The sequence below is a fragment of the Dama dama genome, chromosome 31, assembly GCF_033118175.1.
Source record: "Dama dama isolate Ldn47 chromosome 31, ASM3311817v1, whole genome shotgun sequence".
Classification (NCBI taxonomy): domain Eukaryota; kingdom Metazoa; phylum Chordata; class Mammalia; order Artiodactyla; family Cervidae; genus Dama; species Dama dama.
In genome coordinates, this window is record NC_083711.1 from 16,422,833 (window position 1) to 16,450,326 (window position 27,494).

The following is a 27,494-nucleotide window of genomic DNA, read 5'->3' on the forward strand; positions in this document are numbered from 1 at the left end:
TATTCAGGACTTATGATACTCTGCATTCTCTAAGCATATTTAATACATAGTCTCAATGTGCAGTCTGCCAAGAAGTTATCCTGTATTTTCCCATTTAAATAACTTTAGCTGATTTTTCTTTTTCTATTCTTGGTTCTCATTGCAAATTTTCAGTCCAAATTCTCAACTGAAGCATGGTAGTAGCGCACATAGCAGCTTCCCAGGTGGCTTCACCTGGCAATGCAAAAGACGCAGGAGACGCGGGTTCGATTCCTGGGTCAGGAAGATCCGATCCCTTGGAGAAGGAAATGGGAACTCTCTCCAATTTTGTTGCCTGGAGAATCCTGTAGACAGAGGAGCCTGACAGGCTACAAACGCTATGGCGTTACAAAGAGTCAGACACAGCTGAGTGCAAACAACACCAGTGCACAAATTATCTTCAGTAGCTTCTTTAACTTCATTGTATCTGATCTTTAGCTTCATTATGACCTTTGGTCAGTAGGCCCTTTATTTCATTTGCTATATCAGCAATTTTTAGCCTTCTCATATTTTCCTGTCCATCAGAGACCCCTGGGTCCCCATGTCAGTAACGTAATCCCGGGTCTTTGACATCCACCCTTGCTCTGCCCATTGACAGCTGTACTTCTTAATATGCCAGTCAGTCATTCCTATTTTATCTTTGCAGCATCCACCTTCCTCCAGTCAGCTGTTGTCAAGCATCTATCCCTTCAACTCCGGTGAATGAGGTCTTGGCTCAGACATTTTTTTGTCCTTCTCAGTGTCTCAGCAGTATCTAACCCTGTTGATCACTGCCTCTTCCCACACCATTATTTTGCTCTAGCCTTTGTCAGTCTCTGCTGACTCCCATTCTTCCTCTGGCTCATTTTTTCTGCAGCCTTCTCAATACTGATGTTTATATGAGTCCTCCTGGGTTGTTCATTTTCTCACAGTATACTTACTAGGAAACCTCATCAGTGCATTGGTTTCCCAAAGGCCTGGCTTAATGAATCCTGAGTTATTAAATCCAGGCCAGGCCTCCAAGTACTTACTGGTCATCAGACTTGTTATGACTCCCAGAATCTTGGTAATTAGCTTTGTCCCTTCAGGGCAAGAACATGCAGTATATTGCTAATACTGTGCAGAGTATTGGCTTTTAGTTTTCATGGATTTGGGCATCTTAAACACAGAACACATAAGCATGGGATATGCATCTTTTATTTTTCTCTGTTGGTTTGTTGTATCATTTATTTAGTGGATAAAAATCTGTTTGAGGCAAAAGATAAGACGGTTTTCAGCTTTTCTTAATGGCTCCTGGACTCTCGATTTCATGCAAAGGAATTAATTGAATTTGAATGAGTTTAATGTAGAAACATAGCTGTTTATGCAAAAGTACCCCCTCATCCTGGGCTATCACCATCATCAAGGGCTTTTGTTGTTTTGTTTTTCTTGGCTTTTCTGCAGGTTAATGACAACTTCTATGTAAGAATAAGATGAATCAAACTTACATCTCTAGGAAATACTTATGTAGTCATTTCTTACACCTTTTAAAGAAATAAAGATACGCAGTCAAGCAAATTCTCTCTTGAGATTTGACTTTACAAAACATTTTTCAATATTTTAACTTAAACATAAATTTCTTACAAAATATATTTTTTGTACAGTTGTGATATCAATGTTGGAATTACCATATTATGCTGTGAGGACATCTTCCATTTGTACTAAGATTTTATACCTGGGAAGAAGAAAATTATATCATCCAGAAGCAAAGCATGAAAAACAATCCTAATGTAGTACTATGTTAATTAACCAACTGCCTGAATGATTCAAAAATGGTTGGATAGTCTTATCAAGTGCTCAGAATTCCAAGAAAACCCACATAAGAAGTGGACAGCAGAGGATGAGCTGGTTAGATAGCATCACTGACTTCATGGACATAAGTTTGAGCAAACTCCAGGAGAAGGAAATGGCAACCCACTCCACTATTCATGGCTGGAAAATTCCGTGGACAGAGGAGCCTGGAAGGCTACAGTCCATGGAGTCACAAGGGCCAGACTCGACTGAGCGACTAACCCACTACCACCATTGGGAGATAGTGAAGGACAAGAAAGACTGGCGTGCTGCAGTCCGTGGGACCCCAAAGAGTCAGACATGTCTTAGCAACTGAAAAGCAACAACAAATAGTGGATTGTTCATTTGCATATGAGAACTATTACTAAGATATCTTTTGTACTGACTTGGTGTACAGTTGACTTTTCTGTACATCAGCCCTGTCTTCCCAAAGAGATGACCTTCTGTATATAGATTTTAAATTAGGTGTTTTCTAGACTGAGCATGCAGGCAAGGCTTTGTATAAATAGCCAACTCCTTTGTTAGGGAAATTTCAAAGCTAAGGCTTTGAAATATCCACACAGTTTGAACATCAATCAAAAATGAAACATCTAGAAATATCATGTAATAGTGTGAATGGGAAGGGTGTCAAGCCAAGAGGGGGAACCGACCTTACACTTCTTTTGACTAGGAGAAAGGCAGACATGCCTACCTGCCTTGTGGAAAGGTTACCTTGAGTACACACATTAAACTGTTAAGTGGGTCACCTGGAGCTTTATATAATGTAAATCCAATGACCTGTTAGCCTGATTGCATTATTAGAAAGCCTGCTTTGGGCCAGAAAATAGCAAATCACTTATACATTTCTTAGATGCTTCCGATAACCAACTCTTCTTACCAAAAATCAAGTCTTTCGTCAGCATTTTCCCAAAACCACAACATTTCCAGGTTAAAACAACTGAGACCTTAAGTGTAATTTTCCTTTGATCTACTTTTTAATCATCTTTACAATTTTGAATGAAAGACAGAAGCTGTAGTGTTTGGAATGAGAGATACCCTGAAATTACTGCTGTATTTGAAAGCCTTAATCATATATAATTTCCTCGTTTATAAATGTTAAATCTCAAATGAGAGATTTGCCTTCTTCAAACACGTTTTGTGTGCCTTTTCTGTGCAACAAGGCCTTCCTTTGAAAAGCTTGTTCAGACTTAGTTTTGATTCAAAGCCTGAGCTTTTGCATGCCTGGAATTCTTGCTCCTCAAAATATTTGCTCCCTGGAGAGGTCAGCTGAAGATGGAGTTGTCATGTGACTATGGACCATTGACCCGGAAGATGTTTACGTAAGGGAATGAGCTTTGGCAGAGTTCCACTGCTTTCTAGTTGAGGGGAGCCAGGAAAGGATGGCAGAGCTGGCTGTGTTTGGATGGGAAGAACTTGCTTAAAAATCTTTGAAACCTGAATGCACCTTCATTTGATGCCTTTGCCTTATTGCTTAGGAGCATTTTAAACTGCAGCATCCCTAAGTGGGCTGTAGCGTGTAGTGACGCATATTGAAGTGATCCTGCATCTAAACAAATGCATTCACCCTCTGCCTGGTGAGTAGAATCTGAATGATGCCTGTACTCTGTTAGAAAGGAACAGACGTTTTCATTACAAAATTCAGTCAAGCAGAAAAGTAGCAAAGTGAGCAGAAATTTTCATTTATATCCATGATTGAAGTTGCAGTGATAAAATTGCTAGGTTCAAGAATAGCCTTGTCCTCATTCTGTTATATGACACGGGGGATTTGGTCAATACGGAAATAGTTTTGTGATACTTAATTATTGAGGAAGATGCTGATGAATAGTTTTTAAATGTACATATCTTTTAACTGACCTTAGTTCCCCCCGCCCAGGGTTTTTGTAGTATCTTTAAACAGATTCCAGTACCCCCTTATTATCAAGTCCATTATTTATTTGTTAAAATATGGGCTTTATGTTCCATTACCATAGAGATCCACAGTAATTTCTTTGTCTTTACTTGTGAGCATCACCAGCTGTGGGGCTTTCAAGTGACTCGGTGGTAAAGAACCCACCTGCCAATTCAGGAGACGTGAGTTTGATCCCTGGGTCAGGAAGATCCCCTGGAGGAAGGCATGGCAACCCACTCTATTATTCTTGCCTGGAGAATCCCATGAACAGAGGAGCCTGGCAGGTTACAGTCCATGGGGTCACAAAGAGCCAGACATGACTGAGCAACTAAAAAACAACAACAAATCAGCAGATGAAACAGAACTCAGATAACTGGGGCCAAACCTAGACACCACCATCATAAGAGACTGGATTAGAGAGTGAGATCAGGATTTTCCAATTTCTCTGCTAAAAAGTTCATGATGTACCTTTCGGTGTATGTAGTAATTTGCTGCCCCAAGCCCTCTTCCTTTGAAGTCCAGAAATTCAGTGCTTTCAGTTCTCTCAGGAGCAGCGAGCCCTGGCAAACTGATCTACAGTAATGAAGCTAAGTCTTGTTTACAAATCTAAGTGGCAGTTCCTAAGTCCACAGTCGAATGGTAACTGAGGGAGAGATTCTTATTTGGCCAGATCCATCCCCAGTGAAAAGACCATGTGATTTTTGAAGGATGATTCAGGACTGGGTTATTTCTAAAACATTTTTTTATTGAAGAGTTTGATGAATCATGTATACTTTTTTTTTAAATTCTGTGAGATATTGTGTCCCTCTTCCCTAGGTCGTGATTTGAGTACAATGACAGAACTCCAGTTCTTTCTGCTATGCTTAAACAAAGCCCTGGGAATTTAGAGCAGTGTTCTCATGCCAGTGAAAGGTTGTGCTAATTCCAAATACCGCATCCTAGATACTTCCTGGCTAGCTCTTTTGTTAAATGCCGTGATATCTTTTTTTCTGCGTCATTCTCTCCTTATCTACTTCCTGTTGCCCCGAATAGTTTTGCATCTTTTTAGGATATAACTTTTGTTTCTGGAAAGTTTTGAATTAGAACATCCCTGAAATACAGGGCGACATGTATTCCTCTGATTCTTAGGAGACACCCCCACTGTCTCCTAAAACTAGACATTTCAGGTCTAGGCTAGACACAAGAGAATCCAGAAGGCACTTAGTATGCTCCCAAGGGGCACAGTGTGGCAGTTGGGTGTCAAGGGGTCTCCCAGATAGAAGAGGTTTGGGCTGGAACAGCCAAGTCGGGGCATCGACAACACATGGAGTGGTAGCTGGTTGTAAGCACCGATGACGAATAAGGTGTCAAGGGTACTAGGACAGACCAGCAGGGAAATGGAATGAAGCCAGTGAAACTCCTCTGCTAACCTTAGTGAGTGATGAAGAACCCAGGACATGGGGTCATGATGAGCAGATGCATAGATGGAAAGGAGAGGGGAGGGCTAGAACGATGTTTTTTATACTCAGGAAATGGTTTTACTAGAATTCTGAATTTTGGAACATTTGTCCGTGTGACATGATCTGAGATCCATCTTCAGGAATATGGATAGTTGGAGTGGAGGTACAGCCCTTGGGGATAGAGACATTAATCAGTGATAAATATTTTGGGACAAAATAGAAGCAGAGTATAATGGGAAAGGGGACCCGGCTTCTACAACCAACTTGTCAGCAGGCATCACCCTTTGGAGCTCCCTCAATAGGCTGAAAGTCACATGATGCAGTCTTAGAAATCTCCCGAGCCTTCATCAGAAAGTGGTATTGGACTTCCCTGGTGGTCTGATGGTTAAGAATCCCGACTCCCGATGTAGGGGACACAAGTTCAACCCCTGGTCCAGGAAGATTCCACATGCTGTTGGGCAGCTAAACCTGTGTGCCACAACTACTGAAGGCATCACCCTCTAGAGCCCACGAGCTGCAGCCCCTGAAGTCTGAGCGCCCTGGGGTCCGTGCTCCGAAACAGGAGAAGCCCGTGCACCTCAGCTGGAGAGTAGTCCCTGCTCACTGCAACTGGAGAAACCCTGCACACATCAGCGAAGACCCAGGGCAGCCACAAATAAATAAAAGAGTTTTTAAAAAGGAAGAAAGAAAGGAGCAGAACAGGAGCCAAGGAGATGTCAGTGGTGGGAAAGAACCCGGATGAAGGTAAAGTGGTGAAGAGTGATGGTTACCCTGATAGGTGCCTTCTCTCCCCAACCTGTGTCTCCCAGGTCAACAAAGTGGATGAAGCCACCCAGGGTGATAAGGTGTGAGAGGGTGGAGAGTCACCTCCGGACTACAAAGCAAAGGGATCCTGGAAAGAAGGCGTGATCGTCAATGATGAGGTTGAATAAGAAGTGTATGATGAGAACTTCAAAAAGTGTGCAAAGATGAAAAAGACCGTGAAAGGCAGGAAGCTGGAAGGCCTGAGCACCTTTTCAAATGTTAAGAGAGTCTCTTAGTTGAGGAAAAAGCGCTCCCATGAGCATTGTGCTTCCCAAGGATTCGGAAGACTCTCGAGTTGGGAGAGGAAGTTGATGAAACAGGTGAGGTAGAGCGTCCCCTTGAAGAAGTTGGCCCCCAGGGTCCTCTGACATCTTCCAAAGAAAGGTTTTATCAAAGAAAGGATAAGAAAGGCCTTGTCCAGACTTATCAGGATCATCAAGGTGCCACCTGAGAGCTACAGTGAAGCCGTGGTGAATGTGAGCACATCTCCAGGGTTTACCAGGTGAAAGGACAGGGTGACTGAGATCCCTTATAGCAGCCTATGAAGGGAACGTGTCATGGCCAAGCAGGAAAGATTGGAGTCCAAGAGAGCCTCGCACAAGTCACAGAAATGTGACCATGAGAGTTCAAAAACCGTGGTACCTCACAAAGTAACAGAGATTCAAGGAAGATGCTCTAATACCCAGCAGAACTGGAGGAAACAAATTGCTGAGTTCCAGCCGTAAAGAAGAGCTAGATACTGCATCATCATGATAGGTTAAATGTGTGATCTCTCTGTCTTTCTTAACTTGAACTACTAAAGTTATTATACCAACAAACAAGTTGTGAAAATGTGATATTCTAAATAAAGCCTTTGCATGGGGCTTCCGTGATGGCTCAGACAGTAAAGAATCTGCCTGCCATGCCGGAGACCCACATTCGATCCCTGAGTCAGGAAGATCCCCTGGAGAAGCAAATGGCTACCCACTCCAGCATTCTTGGCTGGAGAATTCCATGGACAGAGGAGCCTGGCGGGCTACAGTCCATGGGGTTGCAAAGAGTCGGACACAACTGAGCGACTAACACTTTTCACTCTTGCCTTTGAAATCATAAGTTGTAAAACAGCAAATGAATTGTATGTGGAAAAAAAATAATTGAATGGTGGTCTCTTCCCTTATATTGCTTCCACATAAGGTAGATTTTGGCCCAGTAAGGAATTGCTTATTGTTCTTTGTACAGTATTGTACAGTTCCAGGAGCTGATGGTCAGTTGGTATTTGATTCTAATCTAGTACAGTTGCTGAAAGCAATGTTCTCCGTGTGGGTGTCCAGCACAGGAATGGAACTGGCAACTGAAAGGTCACCATGGAGACTTGTGGAGGCCGTTGAATCCTCGGGCATGACTGATAAATCTGAGAAAGTCCAAGCAGAAAGTTGAGGACAGAGTCTCCCTTTGTAATCAGTTGTTCAGAGAGAAGTCGATGAGAGGGACAGGATGACTAGCTTCAGACAGAGAGTGGGAGGACAAATGTTGCCTGAGAAGACATAACTTAAGGAAGAAAGTGATATGGCAGAGAACTGACAGCTGATCTGAGGGCTGAGAAGACACTCAAGCACTTGTTGCTACTGACCTTGAAAAAAGAATTATTGGAGATTGTTGAAGCGAGGCCAGATGGTGATGAGCCAGGAAGAAGGGCAAGTCAGAGGCTTCATAATGACAGTCCATAACTTTGTTGAGAAGTTTATCTGTGAAAATGCCTCTTCCTGTTTTGATTATAGCCTGCCTCACACACAGGTTTCTGAGTAAGGTGTGTGGACAAAACACACTGTTATGTTTTTACTTCTCTATATAATTTAAGGTTTTGGTGATCACTGGTGGTTCTCTTGCGTCCTCAAGCATCAGCCCGATTGGTATTTTGTTGTCAATTATGTGGGTTTTTAAAAGCCCCGTGATATAACCCCAATTAATTGCATCTTTAAAACCCATCAATTATGGAACTTTTTAAAAAGTCAGAAAGAAAGAGAAGTGTTGGGAGGAAACAACCAGTGAGGATACTTGCATTTTCAAGAGATGAAATAGAGAATTTAACAGGATATCTTTTCAGTATGTGCCTTTCATGTCATCTCTCAAAAATATAGAAGACTGAACTAGGCTAATGATGAGTAGATATGAAGGAAACCTTATTTAAATGTCTGCATTTAAATTAATTGCATGATCATGAGTACAAATTATAACTGATGTTTGCTGGTAAATAGAGTTAACCATAGTAACAAATTTAATATCCCTTTCAGTGATTAAATATATGATATTGTGATGGCATATAGAACTATGCATACAGTCTTCCCAGTATATTCAGTCTTATGTTTATTTCTGCTTAGACCTGTTTCTTTGGAGTTAGTTTCCCCTATAACCTCAACTTGTCCCCATTCCACTCATCATTCCTTGAAAGGCAGCCTTGATTTCAAAAACTTGATGCTAAGCTAGTCTGCCCCATGGTGACCACTGACGATTGAGTGCTTGAGATATTCTGGTTTAAAGTGATGTGTGCTATAAGTGGAATATACCCATCAAATATCAAAGAGTTAGTCTTGGCAGCGGGGGTGGTGGTGAATGTAGGCATTCTTAGTGTTAACTTTTTACATTGATTACATTGTTGAAATGATAGAAACTGTGCTATACCGGGTTAAAGAAATTGAGAGAACAGAAGTCTGAGCTGAGAGAATGCACAGGAATCCATCTCTGACGTGGGGATTGGGGGAGAGTGGACTGGACTTGCTTAATAGGTATAGAGTTTCAGTTTTGCAATATGAAAACAGTTATGGAAACTAGTTTCACAATAATGTGAATGTACTTAATGCAGCTGAACTGTACACTTAAAAAATGGTTACGATGGTAAATTGTATGTTATGTGTATTTTACCTCCATTAAAAAGAAAAAGTTACTCCAAAAAGGGTTCTATAATGCAATAACCTGTGACTTTAAAAAAAACAAAAACACCTTAATAAGATTAGTTATAATGGATTCTGTTAAGTAGACCTATGCTACCTGAAGGAACAGCTGAATCCAGTCACTTGGGAACTTGTTATAAAAACAGAATCAGCCCCACCTGGACTTGTCCAATCAGAAACTGCATTTTAACAAGATCCCCTGGTGATTCAAGGGCACGTTAAAGCTTGAGAAACTCTGCTCCAAATCATCTCTTAAAGTGTGGTCCATGAGCTGCCTGAATCCAAATCCCTCTGGGGAAGTGTGTTTTCACACGCATGCCCCGCTCACGGATCCGGTCCAGGTCTTGGGGCCAGAAGGGGATGGATCTGCAGTCCAATCAAGCATCCCAGTGACTCTGAAGCAGCTTAGAGTTTGAGAACCCCCTGACCTGGAAAGATTATTTTCACAATCGTATCTTTGATGTTGGGGTAATTATAAATATGAGTAATAAGAAGATCCATTATTTATAAAATCAAGAATATGAATAATAACTCCATAAAAAAGAGGCAACAGAACAAAACACATAACTAATCTTGGGTGGTTTGGTGAGAAAGGCATGATTCAGAATTTATGAAATATTGTAATACTTTGCTGAAATAGTGAGCACTACTTAGAGTCAAGGTCCAAAGTTGAAGCTGATTCTCTTTTTAACTAGGCGAAACCCCATGAGGGTTCAGATTTCTTAATTTGTAAATGTGAATTGAATTTGATCAGTGACTTTTACATTTCTAACACCAGGTTAAACTTGGAAAGCAAAGAATTTCCTTTATCGGGACTTCTCCGGGGGTCCCAGTGGTTAAGACTTCACCGCCCAGTTCAGGAGCCACAAGTTCAATCCCTGGTCAGGGAGCTAAACTCTGACATGCCTCTTGGTCAAAAAGCTGAAACATAAAATGAAGCTATATTCTAACAAATTCAATAAAAACTTTAAAAATTATCTACATCAAAAGAAAATCTTTTAAAAAAATTTTATAAAGCATTTCCTTTAAAATTAATAAATGTGTGATTATTCAGAAACTCTGAAAGTTTTTACAGGAATTTAAATGTCACCCATGCACAAATTATTGAAAAAGAAAATTTGCTAGGAAAATCTAAAACTAAGCTTTGTCTACTTATTTTAGATGTCGTAGAAGAGAAGCCTGTGTTAGTAAAGATCTTTTATTTTCATAAAAAATCGTATATTCCATAAAATTTCTTCTGCCTTCACTGCACCAAATCACTAACTAAGATGTTACAGTCAAGATTTTTCATATAATTTGTGTTCTGTTGAAAGTAATGTCTAAAGAATTAAAGTATTAAGATAAAATTTTATTAAAATATATACAATTTGAATTTTTTTATCCTTTTTTTAAATTAATTTATTTTTTATCAAAGGACAATTGCTTTACAGAATTTTGTTGTTTCCTGTCCAACCTCAGCATGAATCAGCCATAGGTACACAGATATCCTCCCCCTTGTGACCCTCCCTCCCGTCTCCCTCCCCATCCCACCCTCTAGGCTGATACAGAGCCCCTGTTTGAGTTTCCGGAGCCAGACAGCAAATTCCCATTGGCTCTCTATTTTACATATGATAATGTAAGCTTCCATGTTACTCTTTTCATACATCTCACCCTCTCCTCCGCCCTCCCCATGTCCATAAGTCTATTCTCTATGTCTGTTTCTCCATTGCTGACCTGTAAATAAATTCTTCAGTACCATTTTTCTAGATTCCATATATATGTGTTAGAATACAATATTTATCTTTCTCTTTCTGACTCACTTCACTCTGTATAATAGGTTCTAGGTTCATCCGCTTCATCAGAACTGACTCAAATGCGTTCCTTTTTATGGCTAAGTGATATTGCATTGTGTATATATACCACAACTTCTTTATCCATTCATCTGTTCATGGACATCTAGGTTGCTTCCATGTTCTAGCTATTGTAAATAGTGCTACAATAAACAATGGGATACATGTGTCTTTTTCCATTTTTGTTTCCTCAGGATATATGCCTAGGAGTGGGATTGCTGGGTCATATGGTGGTTTTATTCCTAGTTTTTTAAGGAATCTCCATACTCTCTTCCATAGTGACTGTATCAATTTACACTCCCACCAACAGTGCAAGAACATACCCTTTTCTCCACACCCTCTCCAGTATATGAAAATGAAGCTTAAAAATGAAAAAGTTAAAATTACCTTATATTTTCAAAGTTTTTTTTTTTTAGCAGAAAGGAAAATGATAGTTGCCAGGGGCTGGGGAGAGGAAAAGCAGGAGTGTCATTCAGTGAATGTAGAGATTCAGTTTTGCAAGGTGAAAAATTTTTAGAGATTTTTCCTACTATAAGACATGTATAAAAAAAAAAAAAAAGACATGTATAGCTAACACTACTATGTCGTTTAGTCGCTAAGTCATAACTGACTCTTTGCAACCCCATGACTGTAGCCCGCCCAAGCTCCCCTGTCCATGGGATTCTCCAGGCAAGAATACTGGAGTGGGTTGCCATTTCCTTCTCCAAGTAAACATCTTTTTAACACAGCTTCTTTTCAATTGACAGTAATTTCACAGTTGTTGAAAGTCATAATCTTGACATGGAAGTGAATAGGTATGTCTTATCAAAATCTGATGTGGAACCTTCAAATTTTTTTTAAGTAGGCATTGCTCTAAGTTTTAGATTTAATAAATTTTAATTTTAACTTATGTTAATTAGATTTAATAAATTTTATATCAGTTTGTATTGTTTTATTAGATTTAATAAATTTTAATATTATTTAATTTTAAAAAAAATTGAGAGGATATTCCAGGGGATTGCCATATACCCCCTCACCCAGTCTCCCCTAATTGGGTTGGCCAAAAAGTTCATTCAGTTTTTCATAAAAGCATGCAAAACCTTGAACAAACTTTTTGGCCAATGCGTTATTAATATCTAGTGGTACATTTCTTACAGTTAATGAGCCAGTTCTGATCCATTATTATTAATACAGTCTGTCCTTTATTCATCCTTCATTTATGTCCTTCAATTCAGTTCAGTCACTCAGTCGTGTCTGACTCTGCGACCCCCTGGACTGCAGCACGCCAGGCCTCCCTGTCCATCACCAACTCCCGGAGTTCACCCAAACCCATGTCCATTGAGTCAGTGATGCCGTCCAACCATCTCATCCGCTGTCGTCCCCTTCTCCTCCCGCCTTCAGTCTTTCCCAGCATCAGGGGCTTTTCCAATGAGTCAGCTCTTCACATCAGGTGGACAAGTACAGGAGCTTCAGCATCAGTCCTTCCAATGAATATTCAGGACTGATTTCCTTTATGATTAACTGGTTTGATCTCCTTGCAGTCCAAGGGACTCTCAAGAGTCTTCTCCAACACCACAGTTCAAAAGCATCAATTCTTCAGCGCTCAGTTTTCTTTGTAGCCCAACTCTCACATCCATACATGACTACTGGAAAAACCATAGCTTTGACTAGATAGAACTTTGTTGGCAAAGTAATGTCTCTGCTTGTTAATATGCTGTCTAGGTTAGTGATAACTTTTTTCCAATGAGCAAGCATCTTTTAATTTACGTCCTTAGTTTTTATCTAAAATCCTTTCTCTGTTCCAAGATCCCCTGCAGAACACCACGTGACATTTACTTGCCAGGTCTAATCAGCACTCCATGACGGTCTGTCATACTTTCCTCACTGTTGGCCTTGGCAATTTTGAGGAGTAGTGGTCAGGCGTTTTTTTTAGGATACTTCTGGTGGAATTTTCTTATGCTTCGCCTGGAGTTAATGGGTTTCTGGGAGAGAGACCACAGAAATAGAGTGCCTTTTTCATCATATCATATCAAGAAACCCTGTGATCAACAAGATCTGTCACTATTACTGTTGACTTTGATCATATGGCCGGGATAGTGGTTGTCAGGTTTCTCCACTATAAACCTGCTCTTTTCCCCTCATTGTGTACTGAACTCTTCAGAAGAAAGTCACTAGGCATAGCCCACAAGGAAGGAATAGAGACTTTTGCTTCACCTCCTGAGGGTCTAGATGATTTTGAATTCTGCACAGGGCCTTTTACCACCCATTTATTTATTCAGTTTTAGTAACTCATTTTATATTTATAACTCATTTATAACTCAATTTATATTTTTTGTTATAATCTAATATTACTTTATTAATTTTATATATAGATAGTTGTTCCAATTTTGGCCTTTGGGAGCTCATTCATTTGGCTCCTGTGCTTATTTGAGATACCCTCTTTTATTGTTTTCTCCACAAGATGCTCTGGACTCATATGTTTTAGGCCCCAATCCTAGAATCCTCTATTTCTCCAAGGGACTCTAGTTCCTTTTATTGCAAAATAATATTAAAAATAGAGACCTGGGCACTGGGTGTGCTCATTGCTACTAGAACATCTGCTTTTAGGTGCCTCTCAGAGTGAGGCATTATATTTGTGTAGAGTCCAGCTTGTATGAATATTTCTGTAGCTAACTATCTGTATCTATATTAAGCCTAATATGCATTCATCCTTATGGCTCCAACTCTGATCTGTTACTTCATGGATCTTTCTGGCTCCTCCCCTGGCTTTTCTGTAAATTTCACTGACAGGGGCAAGCCTGGTCCTACCACCTACCTTCTATTTACACAGTTCTTCAATTGTACACCTGCTGAGCAGTACCAGAATTAATTCATGCCTTTGTGAGGCTTTTAAACACTGCAAAATAGCTAACAAATTATTGTTTTGTTCCTGTCTTTTTAACCTATGTCCTCTGCACTCTTTTCATCATCTTGCGTGGTCAGTTACTCAGGCATGTCTGACTCTGCGATCCCATGGACTATATAGGATTTTCCAGGCAAGAATACTGGGGTGGGTTGCCATTTCCTCCTCCAGGGGATCTTCCTGACCCTGGGATGAAACCTTCCTCTCCTGTGTCTCTTATATTGGCAGGCTGATTGTTTACCAGTGGGCCACCTGGGAAGCTTTCATGATTATAAGACCACTGTTATTCAGAACCTGGGTCAAACACCATTTCTCTCTTACACTCAACCTGCCATTTGTGTATGTAAGGGAGAGTGGGCTCCGTTCACTTGAAAAGTCAGAGAGAGGGTTTAGAAGAAACTTGTAGGTTTCACTTCTTTTACCTTTTGCTCGTGGCTTTGCCGATTTTCAGGAATCCCATTGCTAGAATTCTCCCTCACCCTTTCCTTTAACTCCTTAGAGACAAGGAAGGGAGGTTACACCTTGGGCAGAAATCCAAAGACCTGAAATGTTTCTAGCTAACACCAATTTAATCTTTGTGAATTCATAGAAACACCATTTATTCATTTGAGATGTCTGTCTTGAAGAACATACATGTAGTTCTGGAAACTTAGTCTGTTCAGTCCCACTCCTACTCAAACATTTAGGAGACTGGATTTTGAGAAATTCTGCTCTTTGCTCTAATACCCTGCCCCACCTTCCCTCCATGCGCCGGGATTCACAGTCCCTTTGGTTTTAGTTGTAGTGCTTTTACTCTCTATCGTCTTCCTGGAATCATCTGTCTTTTGTAAAGGAACATAAAGAAACTGAAAAGTACATTTCTGTCTTCAAATTTCGTGTTGTGGGAGACTCTGTACTTGCCTGATTAATATTCAGTCCTGATCCTTCCTTTCAAAAAGAATTCCAGATTTTCCTCATTCGTGGAGACAATGTGCTCGACCAGAATTATTGTTTGCAAACGCCCTCACAGTTCAATGTGGTCAGATGACATAGCTCTGGTGGATGGGATGTGGATACTGGGTGGATGTCCCTCCCACGGGAAACAACAGAGCTTTAACAGGGGAAAGGAAAAAAACAAACAGAAAACCTTTATCCCTTGACCTGTTCCTGCCTGGAACTTGGATATGAACTCTTAAGATTGTGTGGCTATTTCGTGATCACAAAGCATGATGAGAAAAGCCAACACAAGAGAGGATGCAGTGCAGAACAGAAAGATGTTGCTGAGTCACTCAGTCATCTCCAGCTCTTTTGCAACCCAGTGGACTGTAGCCTGCCAGGCTTCTCTGTCCATGAAATTATCCAGCCAAGAGTACTGGAGTGGGTTGCCATGTCCTTCTCCAGGGGATTTTCCTAACCCAGGGATGGAACCTGTGTCTCCTGCATTGCAGGTGGATTCTTTATCACTGAGCTACCAGGGAAGCCCCAGTGCAAAAATACAGGAATAACCTAGTTTCTGAGAGTATCATAGAAGATCTGCAGCAGCTTCAGCCTTAATATGAGACTTACAGGAGAGAGAATTCTGTCATGACTGTATGCTACGTTTGTCCTGCATTCTCTTTTGTGTTTACCATGCATTCCATTCTGTGCAGCGGAATGCATTTTTAACTGTTTTATATGACTTGCTAGTTAATTTAAGTCTGGCTTTATTGTTCCGTTGACCACGTCGTAGATCACAACATTATTTTATAGTCTAAAAGTGAATCCACTTTTATAAAAGCCAAAGAGAAATTGGCCAAGTAACCCAGTTTGACCAGACTTCAAAAAAACAGTGAGTTGAGTAACCACACTTGGATTGGAGTCCAGAGGTCCAGATTTTCAGGCCAGTTGCACTGCCAACTGGCTCTGTGGGCAAGCCACTTGACCCGGGTTCTTTTCCTCTCATCTGCAAAATGAGGTAATTTGAATAAGACAGTCCTCTCAAAGACCACCTAAGAGCCAGTGGATCGACGCCTGCAGAGTCCCAAATGAATTTGGTGCTGCCGTTTACCTTGCCAAGACTTTTTAGCTAAAAAGCCAAGCAGAGATCTTGTTCCTTAGCTGTGAAAATTCCTTTTCAACTGGAGTGTGTGTAATATAAATTGTAAATGTTTAAAACAAGAAACCAGGTTGTGTGATTACCAGTAAATATGCACAGTTGTATATTGAATTTAACTAATGGGATTGTTTTTGTTGTTTAGTCACTAATTCCTGTCTGACTCTTTTTGCAACTCTGTGAACTGTAGCCCACCAGGCTCCTCTGTCCATGGGATTTCCCAAGCAATAATACTGGAATGGGTTGCCATTTCCTTCTCCAGGGAATCTTCCCGACCCAAGGATCGAACCCATGTCTCCTGAGTAGGCAGGTGAATTCTTCACAACTGAGCAACCAGGGGAAACTACTAGGATTGAATGATGCCAAATTCCTAAAATTGAACATTAGCAGAAAGATGATTTCTCACTAGGATACTTAATTTATTGTGGTCTCTTTCACTTGGATTCTGTTCATTTTTTTTAACCTGAGGATCAAACCAAATAAACATTAGATTTTGTTTTAAAATTAAAAGTACTATGTATTTAACAGATGAGCTTCCCTGGTGAATCAGTGGTAAAGAATCTGCCTGCCAGTGCAGGAGACCCAATTCAATCCCTGGTTCAGGAAATGATCCCTGGAGAAGGAAATGTCTACCCACTCCAGTATTCTTGCCTGGGAAATGCCATGGACAGAGGAGCCTTGCAGGCTACAGCCCCTGAGGTCACAAAAAGTCAGATATGGCTTAGCGACTAAACAACAGCAAATAAATGGGTAGCTGATGTATAACACAGGGAACTCAGCTTAGTGCTCTGTGATGACCTAAAGGTGTGGGACGGGGGTGGGGGGTAGTGGGGAGCAAGGAGGAAGACTCTTGAGGGCGGGGATATATGTATACATAGAGCTAATGCACATTGTTATGCAGTAGAAAGTAACACAGCATTATAAAGTGATTATTCTCCAATTTAAAAACATATAGAAATAAAATGCAAAAGATAAAAGTAAAAGTGTGCATGGTTCTGTGTGGAAACTCCAGGAATATACTATCAGATTTTTTTTTCTTTTTAGTTAAAAAGCTATTTCTTAGAGCAATTTTACATTCTCTGCCAAACTGAGTGGCCACTACAGAGTTTCCACATAGCCCCTGTTGCATCATAGTTGGGTTTTTTTGTTTTTTTGGTATCATAGATTTTTAAGAGTAATGTTTTTAGAATTAAAAAGAGAGAAAAGGTAAACCGTATTAAACTAAACCAGATTCTGAGAAAGGATTTGTTGTATTTTTAGCACTTCTCTTTTATTCCTTATTAAAGAAATTTTAACAGATTTTTGTGGTTTAATTGCTTTAACATTTCCAATGTGTAGCATTCTAGTATGTGCCATCAGTTTTGAAAGTAATATGAACAAGATTGTAAAATCCAGTCTTTGATGAATTTTATTTTAATGTTAAAGTACAATGAGTTTTCTATTTTGCCATTAGTCCCGAGGGCCTATTAAATAACCAGTATTAATCCTTTAAAAAAGCAATCTCATTTGAGGGACATACATTTCTTGGCTATGTGCAATATTAGAAACCTAAGGGCATCTTCACACAATGAAATGAAATGTCATTTTCCAAATAAAAAATACAAATCAAATATCCTTTTATTAAATTAATGTCATATGTGTCCTTTTGATGAACACTAGATTTTACCGAGGTAAATATCTTCCGGTGACTTTGACTTTGCATTAAAATCTACTCCTTAGCAGATTGGCCTCAGGTCAAGTAATAAAGGACACTTTTTCGTTTGGCAGCTGTTATCCACTTTGTGCCTCAAGAGCTATTTTAGGACAAAGTTGCGAGTATCCGATATCTTTTCCTGATTGTCTCATGAACTGATTTAGTAGCTTTGGCCCAGGCATTGAATCTTCCCAGATAACTACTTGTAAAAAAATAGAAAAACATTGCTTGGTAATTCTGATGTTTGTAAATATGGCAGTGTGTGTGTGTGTGTGTGTGTGTGTGTGTGTTAGTTGCTCAGTTCCGTTCAGTTAAGTCACTCAGTTGTGTCCGACTCTTTGCGACCCCATGAACCACAGCGCGCCAGGCCTCCCTGTCCGTCACCAACTCCCGGAGTCCACCCAAACCCATGTCCATTGAGTCGCTCAGTCATGTCCAATTCTTTGCAACCCCATGGACTATAACCTGCAAGCCTCCTCTGTCCCTGGGATTTCCCAGGCAAGAATACTGGAGTTTGGATAGCCATCCCCTTCTCCAGGGGATTTCCCGAACCCAGGGATTGAACGTGGTCTCTTGCATCGCAGGCAAATTCTTTATCATCTGAGCCGCCAGGGAAACCCAGATATGTATGGTAGTATGGCTTGACAGTGCAGAGCTAGTAAATCAGGCAGGCATCTTCAGGTCACTGTCAATTCTGGCCTCCTGTGGCCTTGAAAATGGGATGTCTCGGGTATAAAGTATTCTTGCTATGTTTGATTGCCTGCCCTGAGAAACCATGAAGAGTCCACTTGGAGAAAGATGTGTTGGTTTTTGATGAGGTTATTTTTGTTTTCCCTTCGCCCAACTCATCTTTTTTTTTCATCTGTTTTATTTGTTGTTTGATAGTATTCCATGTAAAAGCAAAAGAAAAATATGACATCGTTTACATTATTATGTCATTTCTTTCCTTATAATTTACATCTTGATGTTTGTCTCTGGGGCTTGGTTATAGCCTTCTCAAGGTAGGTGGCGTTACATGTGTTTCTGGGAAAGTGTTAGTCACTCACTTGTGTCCCACTCTAGGGATCCATCACACAGCTGTCGTGGAGCTGAATTGCAGTGATGCACATGGAAAGCCAGCCATTCCATGGACTCAAAGTTTCCTTCCTCACCAAGTAACACCCACATGAAGCCCTTGGGGGCACTATGTCTCATAATTCTTGCATTCTCTGTGACCCACAATGCAATGCTGTGGACACCATCAATTGTTTCAGAGATTTGAGGAATAACAAGGCTCTTTATCCCCTGTGATTTGCTTAGACTTTTACCTAAGTATTATTTATTAAAATAAATACTTAAATTTCATGAGGCATCGTGCATGTTTGAACTAGAGACAGACTAAAATGCATTTTTAGAAAGAGAGTTTTAAGGAATCCTTTTGTTTAAAGGGTTTGGAAAGTTGCTTATTTTCCCCCCTTCTTAGAACCTTTATCTCTTTGTGTATCATTTGAGAAAATTTCATGTAACATACTATGAAATTTAAAAAATGGTTCTTGTCTTTGCTGACGTGTGGACAACTTATATTCCTTGCTTGTTTGTAGTTGTTGGTTTTAATCTATTCTTGCATGTCTTGCTTGAAGGATCATGGTACCTTTCTCAGTGGTCTCCTTGCTTACTCATCATCTTATGATAGTAGTCCATCTTTCACTTGATTAAAGAGTTTATCGTTTGGAAATCAAACGAGCACGACATTACTGTTTAAAGTGTCCTGTGGCCTGTGTTGCATCCAAAATGATTTAAAACCTTAGACTCTAAAACTAGAGTCCACCATATTTCTCCAGTCTTTTATTTATTTCTGGACATTTTTCCCTATCTACCTTATGTTCCAGCTATAGTGGACTTCTGCCTCTTCTACAGATATGCTTTGTCCTTTTTTCTTTCTCTGAACAGAAGGTTTCCTTTTGCCATCTGTCCATCCATACATCCATCCATCCATCCAGTGTGCTCATGTTTGCTAGAACTAGACCATGGATTGGTAGTGGAATGTAAACAAGATAGATACTGTCTTAACGCGTTCATTCCTACATGGCCCATTCCTGTTCATCCTTTTAGGTTCATTTCTACTGTTATTTCTACTTTGAGATCATCCCCATATCCCCAAGCAGATGTGTTCCCTATGTTGATCCATCACTTTATCTCTGTTATAGCATTTAATTTCTTCATTCACCAAGACATTTATTGCCTACTGTGTGCAGAATCTATACTGAAATTGGGGATACTAGTGAACAAAGCACATAGAAATTAAGCCCACAGCTTACACAGTATGTTGTAATTATCCAGCTTAAATATTTATGAGAATGTGAATTCTTATAGGACTTCAGGTAATATCTTTATATCTGAAGTACCAGCAGTACTAGAAATAATTTGCATGATATACAATTTTTAAAAAGCTATAGCAAAAGTCTAAGGAACAGTTTGCATAATTTAATTGAATTAAACTCTATGAAAACTATCTGTATTTGGGCTTCCCAGGTGGCATTAGTGGTAAAGAACCCACCTGCCAGTGCAGAAGATGTAAGAGATTTGGATTCATTCCTGGGTGGGGAAGATCCCCTGGAGGAGGGCATGGCAGCCCACTCCAGTATTCTTGCCTAGAGAATCCCATGGACAGAGGAGCCTGGTGGGCTACAGTCCACGGGGTCACAAATGTATTATGTATGCTGTTTGCTGTTTTAGTCACTAAGTCATGTCCAACTCTTTTCGACCCCGTGAACTGGAGCCCACCAGGCTCTTCTGTCCATGGAATTTCCCAGGCAAGAACACTGGAGTGGGTTGCCATTTCCTTCTCCAGTATTATGCATATAAACATACAATACACATATGTATATATATAGATTTTATTTAGAAAGTCGAAAAATGCTAACTTTTCTGTTAGTTTCAGATTAATATGTCCAAGAAAGAGGGGTGGACAATTATTTATTTTGATTCTTCTCAAATGATCACCTTGGCAAAGTCAATCTGTAATTTTTTAACCCTAGTTGCAATTAAGTGGCAGGTTTTTGTATGATTAATTCACAGAGATTCACGTTCAATAAATTAAAATTTCACTTTAAACACATAGAAAGTATTTAACCATCAAGGTAATGTGATAAGGAACTTGGCTGTTTATGGCAGCAGGACTCAAAATTCTAAAGATACTTCTCCTTCCTGGTTTGACTACTTCATCATTCTAAAAGCAGCGTAACTTCTCTGAAGTTCTTTTAGCCTGTCTTTCCTTGATACCATCACCGGGATAAGATCCCTGGGATGTGGACGGAATGATGTAAAGCTGTTTTCTTTGTTTGCAGTTGGTGAGTTTGTGAGCGATGCCCTCCTCGTTCCCGACAAGTGCAAATTCTTACACCAGGAGAGAATGGATGTCTGTGAAACCCACCTTCACTGGCACACCGTGGCCAAAGAGGTACCGGCCCTTTCATCTTCCTCCTTGTTAAGTGATAGTCTCCTAGGCCTGATGCACAGTGACACTATAGGGGGTGTTTAGAGGCAACAGCTGTCTGTTGATAAATGTGGCTTTTTTTTTAATTATTACATTAAAAATAGAAATCTTCATGAATATTTTAAGAGGCTATCTTGAGACAACAGCTGTGTTGATCAATAAGTTATTATTATTATTTTAAAAAGCTATCCACGAGTATTTTATGTTTAGTTAGATTTGTTATGCTATGTCATATGTTATAAATTAGAAACTATAAGTTTATACTCTCTAAAAACCTTAAAATATATCTTTAAAAAAATTTTTGTATTTATGTCATATTTTCATTTGGCATGTGCCAAGTTTTTATAGTTTAACTTTTTTCTCTGTTATTCATTGGGGAAGACAGTGGGTAGAGGAGGAAGTAGCTTGTCCAATACTGACATGAAGGGTGCAGTTAGATCTGAGTTTTGCGACCAATTTTGTGTTCAGCGAGCTACGCTGCCACCATCATTTCTCCATAGTGAGTAAGTCTATGGCACCAGTTCTGGCTTTTGCTAACCCTCTGCTTTTAGCAAAGCCAATAAGACATAGCAGTTAGCATAAAATGTCACTTTTTGATATTATTGCCTTTAAAACTGCTTTGTCCCTTTATTATGAAGTTTTTCTGATAAATTTATATAATTTTTTTTCTTTGTAATGAAATCAGTCTCCCAGAATTAAGCTCCTTGATTTAGCTCAGTGGTCCTCGAGTGAGGTCAGTTTCGCTCTGCATCCCTTTCCAAGGACGTGAGCCAGCGTCTGGAGATAGTATTGGTTGTCACAGTTTTTTTGTGACAAGGGGTGATACCACTGGCATTTGGTGGCCAGGGACCAGAATGTTCTGCTAAGCATTCTTCAGTGAACAGGCAAGTGTCCCTTGCCCTCTAGAATGATCTGGCCCAAAATGTCAAAGGTACTGAGAAACCCTGATTTAGCTCCATTTAGCCATTGCATCATACATAGCCTTAAAGCTGTTAGGCAAAAAACACCACGTAAGATTCAGCATTAATTTTGCCTTTTACAAAGTAATATGTTGTGCAACATTGTCTCTATATAAAAATGTTTCAGAGCTAATTGATATTAAGAAAACAACCTAGATGATTTAAAGCCCAGTACCCATCTGATTGGGATTCCCAAGTGGCTGGCTCAGTGGTAAAGAATCAGTCTGCCAATGCAGGAGATGCGGGTTCGATCCCTGGGTCAGGAAGTTCCCCTGAAGTAGGAAATGGCAACCCTCTCCAGTATTCTTGCCTGGAAAATTCCATGGACCGAGGAGCCTGGCGGGCTACAGTCCGTGGGGGCATAAAGAGTCAGATATAACTTAGCAGCTCAGCACACACACACACACACACACACACACACACCCATCTGACTACCTCATTTTTAATTTCTTCTTGAGTTTAAAAAATTTTTTTTGCTACTGAGAAACAAAATAAGTCTAATTCCTATGAGGTCAAAGTACACTCTATAAAATTTCATTGTTTACTTATGTGTGTTGAATTATTAATCTTTCCTCTGTCACCACTGGGTGCTTTCAAAGCTTTATGTTGATTTTGGTTTCTGGGAATTGACTATGCCAAAGCCTTTGACTTTGTGGATCACAATAAGCTGTGGAAAACTCTGAAAGAGATGGGCATACCAGACCACCTGACCTGCCTCTTGAGAAACCTATATGCAGGTCAGGAAGCAACAGTTAGAAATGGACATGGAACAGACTGGTTCCAAATAGGAAAAGGAGTATGTCAAGGCTGTATATTGTCACCCTGCTTATTTAACTTATATGCAGAGTACATCATGAGAAACTTTGGGCTGGAAGATGCACAAGCTGGAATCAAAACTGTTGGGAGAAATATCAATAACCTCAGATATGCAGATAACACCACCCTTAAGGCAGAAAGTGAAGAAGAACTAAAAAGCCTCTTGATGAAAGTGAAAGAGGAGAGTGAAAAAGTTGGCTTAAAGCTCAACATTCAGAAAACTAAGATCATGGCATCTGGTCCCATCACGTCATGGCAAATAGATGGGGAAACAGTGAAAACAGTATCAGACTTTATTTTTTTGGGCTCCAAAATCACTGCAGATGGTGATTGCAGCCATGAAATTAAAAAATGATTACTCCTTGGAAGGAAAGTTATGACCAACCTAGATAGCATATTAAAAAGCAGAGACATTACTTTGCCAACAAAGGTCCGTCTAGTCAAGGCTATGGTTTTTCCAGTGGTTGTGTATGAATGTGAGAGTTGGACTGTGAAGAAAGCTGAGCGCCGAAGAATTGATGCTTTTGAGCTGTGGTGTTGGAGAAAACTCTTAAGAGTCCCTTGGACTGCGAGGAGATCCAACCAGTCCATCCTAAGGGAGATCAGTCCTGGGTGTTCATTGGAAGGACTGATGCTGAAGCTGAAACTCCAATACTTTGGCCACCGGATGCGAAGAGTTGACTGATTGGAAAAGACCCTGATGCTGGGAGGGATTGGGGTCAGGAGGAGAAGGGGAAGACAGAAGATGAGATGGCTGGATGGCATCACCGACTCGATGGACATGAGTTTAAGTAAACTCCGGGAGCTGGTGATGGACAGGGAGGCCTGGCGTGCTGCAATTCATGGGGTCACAAAGAGTCGGACATGACTGAGCGACTGAACTGAACTGAACTGAACAAATCCCAGGAAAGCGACAGGATTTGAAGGAGAAATCTTTAATGACTTTAAGTTCTGATTCATAGCAGAGGATAATTTCTTCTTTTCCCAAGACTGTTACTTTGGACGTGAGCCAAGAGAGTTGCAGTTTCTAGAATGACATAGATCCAAGTGAGAGTACCTTCCATCCATAAAGGAAGTGGAAGTGAGTTGGGATATATATGTGGAACCATCACTACTTCCTGATATGCTAACGAGACTGGAAAGAATTGATTCTCTGATAACTGTTCACTGTGGAGGCTTCTTCTACGTCTTAGCTCCCAATTTGTTTCTACTCCTATTGTTTTTATTCGTTTCTATAATATAACAACATGTTATTGCTTATTCCCTAAGTCATTTGCGACCCTATGGACTGTACTCCACCAGGCTCCTCTGTTCATAGGATTCTCCAAGGCAAGAAAACTGAAGTGGGTAACCTTTCCCTTCTCCAGAGGATCTTCCTGACCCAGGGATTGAACCCATGTCTCCTGCATTGTGGACAGATTCTATGCTGTTGAGCCACCAGGGAGCCCCATAACAACCTATCTCTGTTAAATAAGTATCAAAAGCTAAAAATTAAGGGTACCAAAGTCACTTGTGCTAAAGAAACTACTGCAAATCCACTCAAAAAGCAAATGATTCTTTCCACTGTAAAATTGGTCTCAGTATGCTGGTCTTGCTATAATTGGATTTTCTTAAAATGAAGCACGTTTACTCCAGCACTTGCTGTTTTCTCCTTACTTTCTGTAGACCTGTAGCGAGAAGAGCACCAACTTGCATGACTATGGCATGTTGCTGCCCTGTGGGATTGACAAGTTCAGAGGGGTGGAATTCGTATGTTGCCCACTGGCCGAGGAAAGTGACAATGTTGACTCAGCAGATGCAGAGGAGGATGACTCAGACGTCTGGTGGGGTGGAGCAGACACAGACTATGCAGATGGGAGGTAAGGTGGCCTTTGTGTTTCGTCTCTCTTAGGTGCCAGAACATCTAACATGTAGTTTTGTTTCCGCTATAAATGTATGTCTTTCTATTTCTTACTTATATGATCTGTCCCACTCCCATTGAAGTTTGCTTTTATGGAATAAAATCTAACCATGAAGTTCTGTTCTGGTTATAGCCTACCGTTTAATTTTAGTATATTTAATCAGCCATCACTGAATTAATTGTAACTATTTTATTTTACCCTCACAAGTTGGGATCAAAATTCCACTGGTATTATAATGGATCACTGGTAGTTCTGCAGAGACTGGAGATCTGGGTGAATGACATGGCCATCTGTTTTGGTCTGTAGTTTAGAAATTTGGGGAGGGGATTTGGGGATTATTTCATCAGTCATTGGCTAAATCTGAATTTTTGTTAAGAAGGATTTTGTTTCTGTGTGCGTGGGTTTTTGTTCTTGTGGGTTTTTTGCCTTTGTCATCTTGTCCTTTATAAATGAGGTCGGAGGCAATCATAAATGTTTGCTAAAGTTCTTTAACTGACTTTGGTTTCTGTGATTATTAATAAATATATTTTCACCTCATTTTCCCATAATTTGTAGATTCTTATTTTTAATTGAAGGCATCATTTGTATTCAGATCATAAAATTATAAAATCTGAATCTTTGGGTTAGAAAGGCCATCTGGTTTAGTCACATCCCCAAAAGTGATGATGATGTAACACTTCCCTTTTTTCTTCAGTATTTTCTCAGATGTTCCCAACTGTTACAAATTTCCAAGTAGAATATTAAATATGACTTGTAGGGCTTATAGTAATTAATGTAAAGTTTTGTGACTTTTATGTAATTAAGCACAGGTTTTTTAATATTACATTTTAGAATTTTTTTAGTTTTTTTCTTAATTGGAGGATAATTGCTTTACAGAATTTTGTTGTTTTAAAATAGTTTTACAAAAATACATATCTATTTTACAGATATATAAGAATCTATGTACACTGAGGATCCCTAATTGTCATTTTTATCAGTTAATAATGCAGGCTTCTCTTTGCCATAACTCTCTTCTTGTTAGTTAAGCTTTCTTGTGTTCCCTCTTTTACATGATTTAGAAAAACTGAGTTCAGTGTAGCAGAACAAGCAAATTCTAAACCACAGGAGAAAGAAAGAAAGGAAAAGTGAGCTGTATGCTTACAATATTTCTTTATGTTTCTAAGAGATGTAAGTTAAACAGTATGAACTCCTTCTCCCGGGGCAGGAAACATCAGTGAGAGCAGGGCTTGTCAGTGGGAAAGCTTCTGAGCATTGCATTCTAGCCCATGGTTGGCTCTCTCCCCTGTGTTCGATGTGCCGGGTATAGAAATGTCCATTGGTTTGGATTTCATTGCTACTTTGTCTAAAAGTTGGAGTTGCTTAGTTTTTATTGATGGCTTTTTCATATTCTTCCTCAGTCACATATGGATTTGAAGGCTTAAGGGTGAATTCGTGAAAAAGTTGTCCTGAGGGCTCTTACCGGATGCCAGTGCAGTCAGTATTAAAAAGGGAAATTTGGGGTTGTTCAGCCATTTATTTTCTTTTCTCCTGGTTTGTTGGATGCATGACCACTTCTCATCACTGAATTGACTCTGTACTTAGTAAACAACCCAGATGATGGTGAATAAACCAAGATAGCTCCATGGCTGCTCTTAAAATCATATGGAGCCAGTTGTGTACTTGTAACCCTGTATCAAGGCTGTTGACCCACCATTCATGATCATTCATACACGAGGGACTTTTTGTAATTAAATGTGGGCATTTGTACTTTTCCTGAGAGTGACAGACCTTTGCCAGACTCTCTTCTGTATTTAATGCATTTTTTTTACATCTTATAAAACCTACTGTTTACTGGGAATAGATTTTGACGTGTCTTGATCTTTTCCTCCTACCCTCCTTCTGACGTACTGAACTAATTGAAAGTGTTACTAACATCATATCTTATGAAACCCTCTTCAGTGGCCCGTTCTTTTCCTACATCCCATCTCACTGGTCCTGGAAAGAGATCCACAGCGCTTCCCCTTCTGGCCTCGAGTCACTCATTCATTTATTATGAGTCTCTCATTATTTATTATTTACCCATGTCAAAGTAGGTAACTATACCTACTTCAGTACCCATCCCTCTGGTTATGTGTCTTCTTTGTTACAGTCACCAAACTATAGAACACCAGTATACTGTTTTTTAACACTGCTTTTGTTTTTCTTTTAATTTATTGCATTATCTATTACTGGAGCAACTAGTGTATTAAATTAGATTTGACACTAGGACCACAGTCTTAACTGAAGGGCTTAGACAAGAGTAGGTCATATGGTCATCTTACCTATTTCTGTGTTCAGTAATATCACCATCCAGGTTGACATTCAGTTGAAATGTTAGCTGGACCTTTCCTGATCCCCTACATTTATGTGCCGTTGTGCGGTCTGCAACAGTTATACCTTGAACCCTGTCATCATGAAGAGATGCTGCACCCACAGGGTCTCCAGCTTTGACATTACTCTCTAAATACGATCTTCTGATCTTAGACCTAAAATACTAATCTGGTCCTAGGGATTTCACCCTTACTTTATAACAATCACCTCCCTAATTCAGGCATTTAGTTCATTTTCTTCTTCTTCTTCTTTTTTTTTTTTTTTGGTTCTTTCTGGCCAGGATGGACCCAGGGGGTAAGGATTTTTACATATTCCTTTGAATATCCTGGATTTATTGATACCCTTAATATATTTTGTAAAGATATTTTCATCAGTTCTCCCTATATGGGGAAAATTAACTTCCCCCTTTAACTGCTTCTGAGCTTTCTAAGGTTGATGTTTAATCCCACCAGTTAATTCCATTTCTTATTCATGCTGTAACATCAGCTGGGATAATAATGTTACTGGATATACCTAATCATCACTATTTGATGACCTAACATCATTAAGAAGGCTACAAATAATAAATGCTCGAGAAGGCATGATAAAAAGCAAATCCTCCTTTTGTTGGTGGGAATGTAAATTGGTGCAGCCAC

General features: G+C 39.9%; 1 protein-coding gene across 6 annotated transcripts in view; it reads left to right on the top strand.

Annotated features, from left to right (window-relative positions):
- Positions 1-27,494, top strand: part of APP (amyloid beta precursor protein) — a 287,707-nt gene that overhangs the window by 99,289 nt on the left and 160,924 nt on the right. For all 6 annotated transcript variants that reach the window (XM_061134302.1, XM_061134303.1, XM_061134304.1 and 3 more), the window contains exons 4-5: positions 20,686-20,798; positions 24,275-24,468. In XM_061134302.1, the coding sequence (XP_060990285.1) occupies positions 20,686-20,798; positions 24,275-24,468 (307 nt within the window). The remainder of the gene's footprint in view (positions 1-20,685; positions 20,799-24,274; positions 24,469-27,494) is intronic.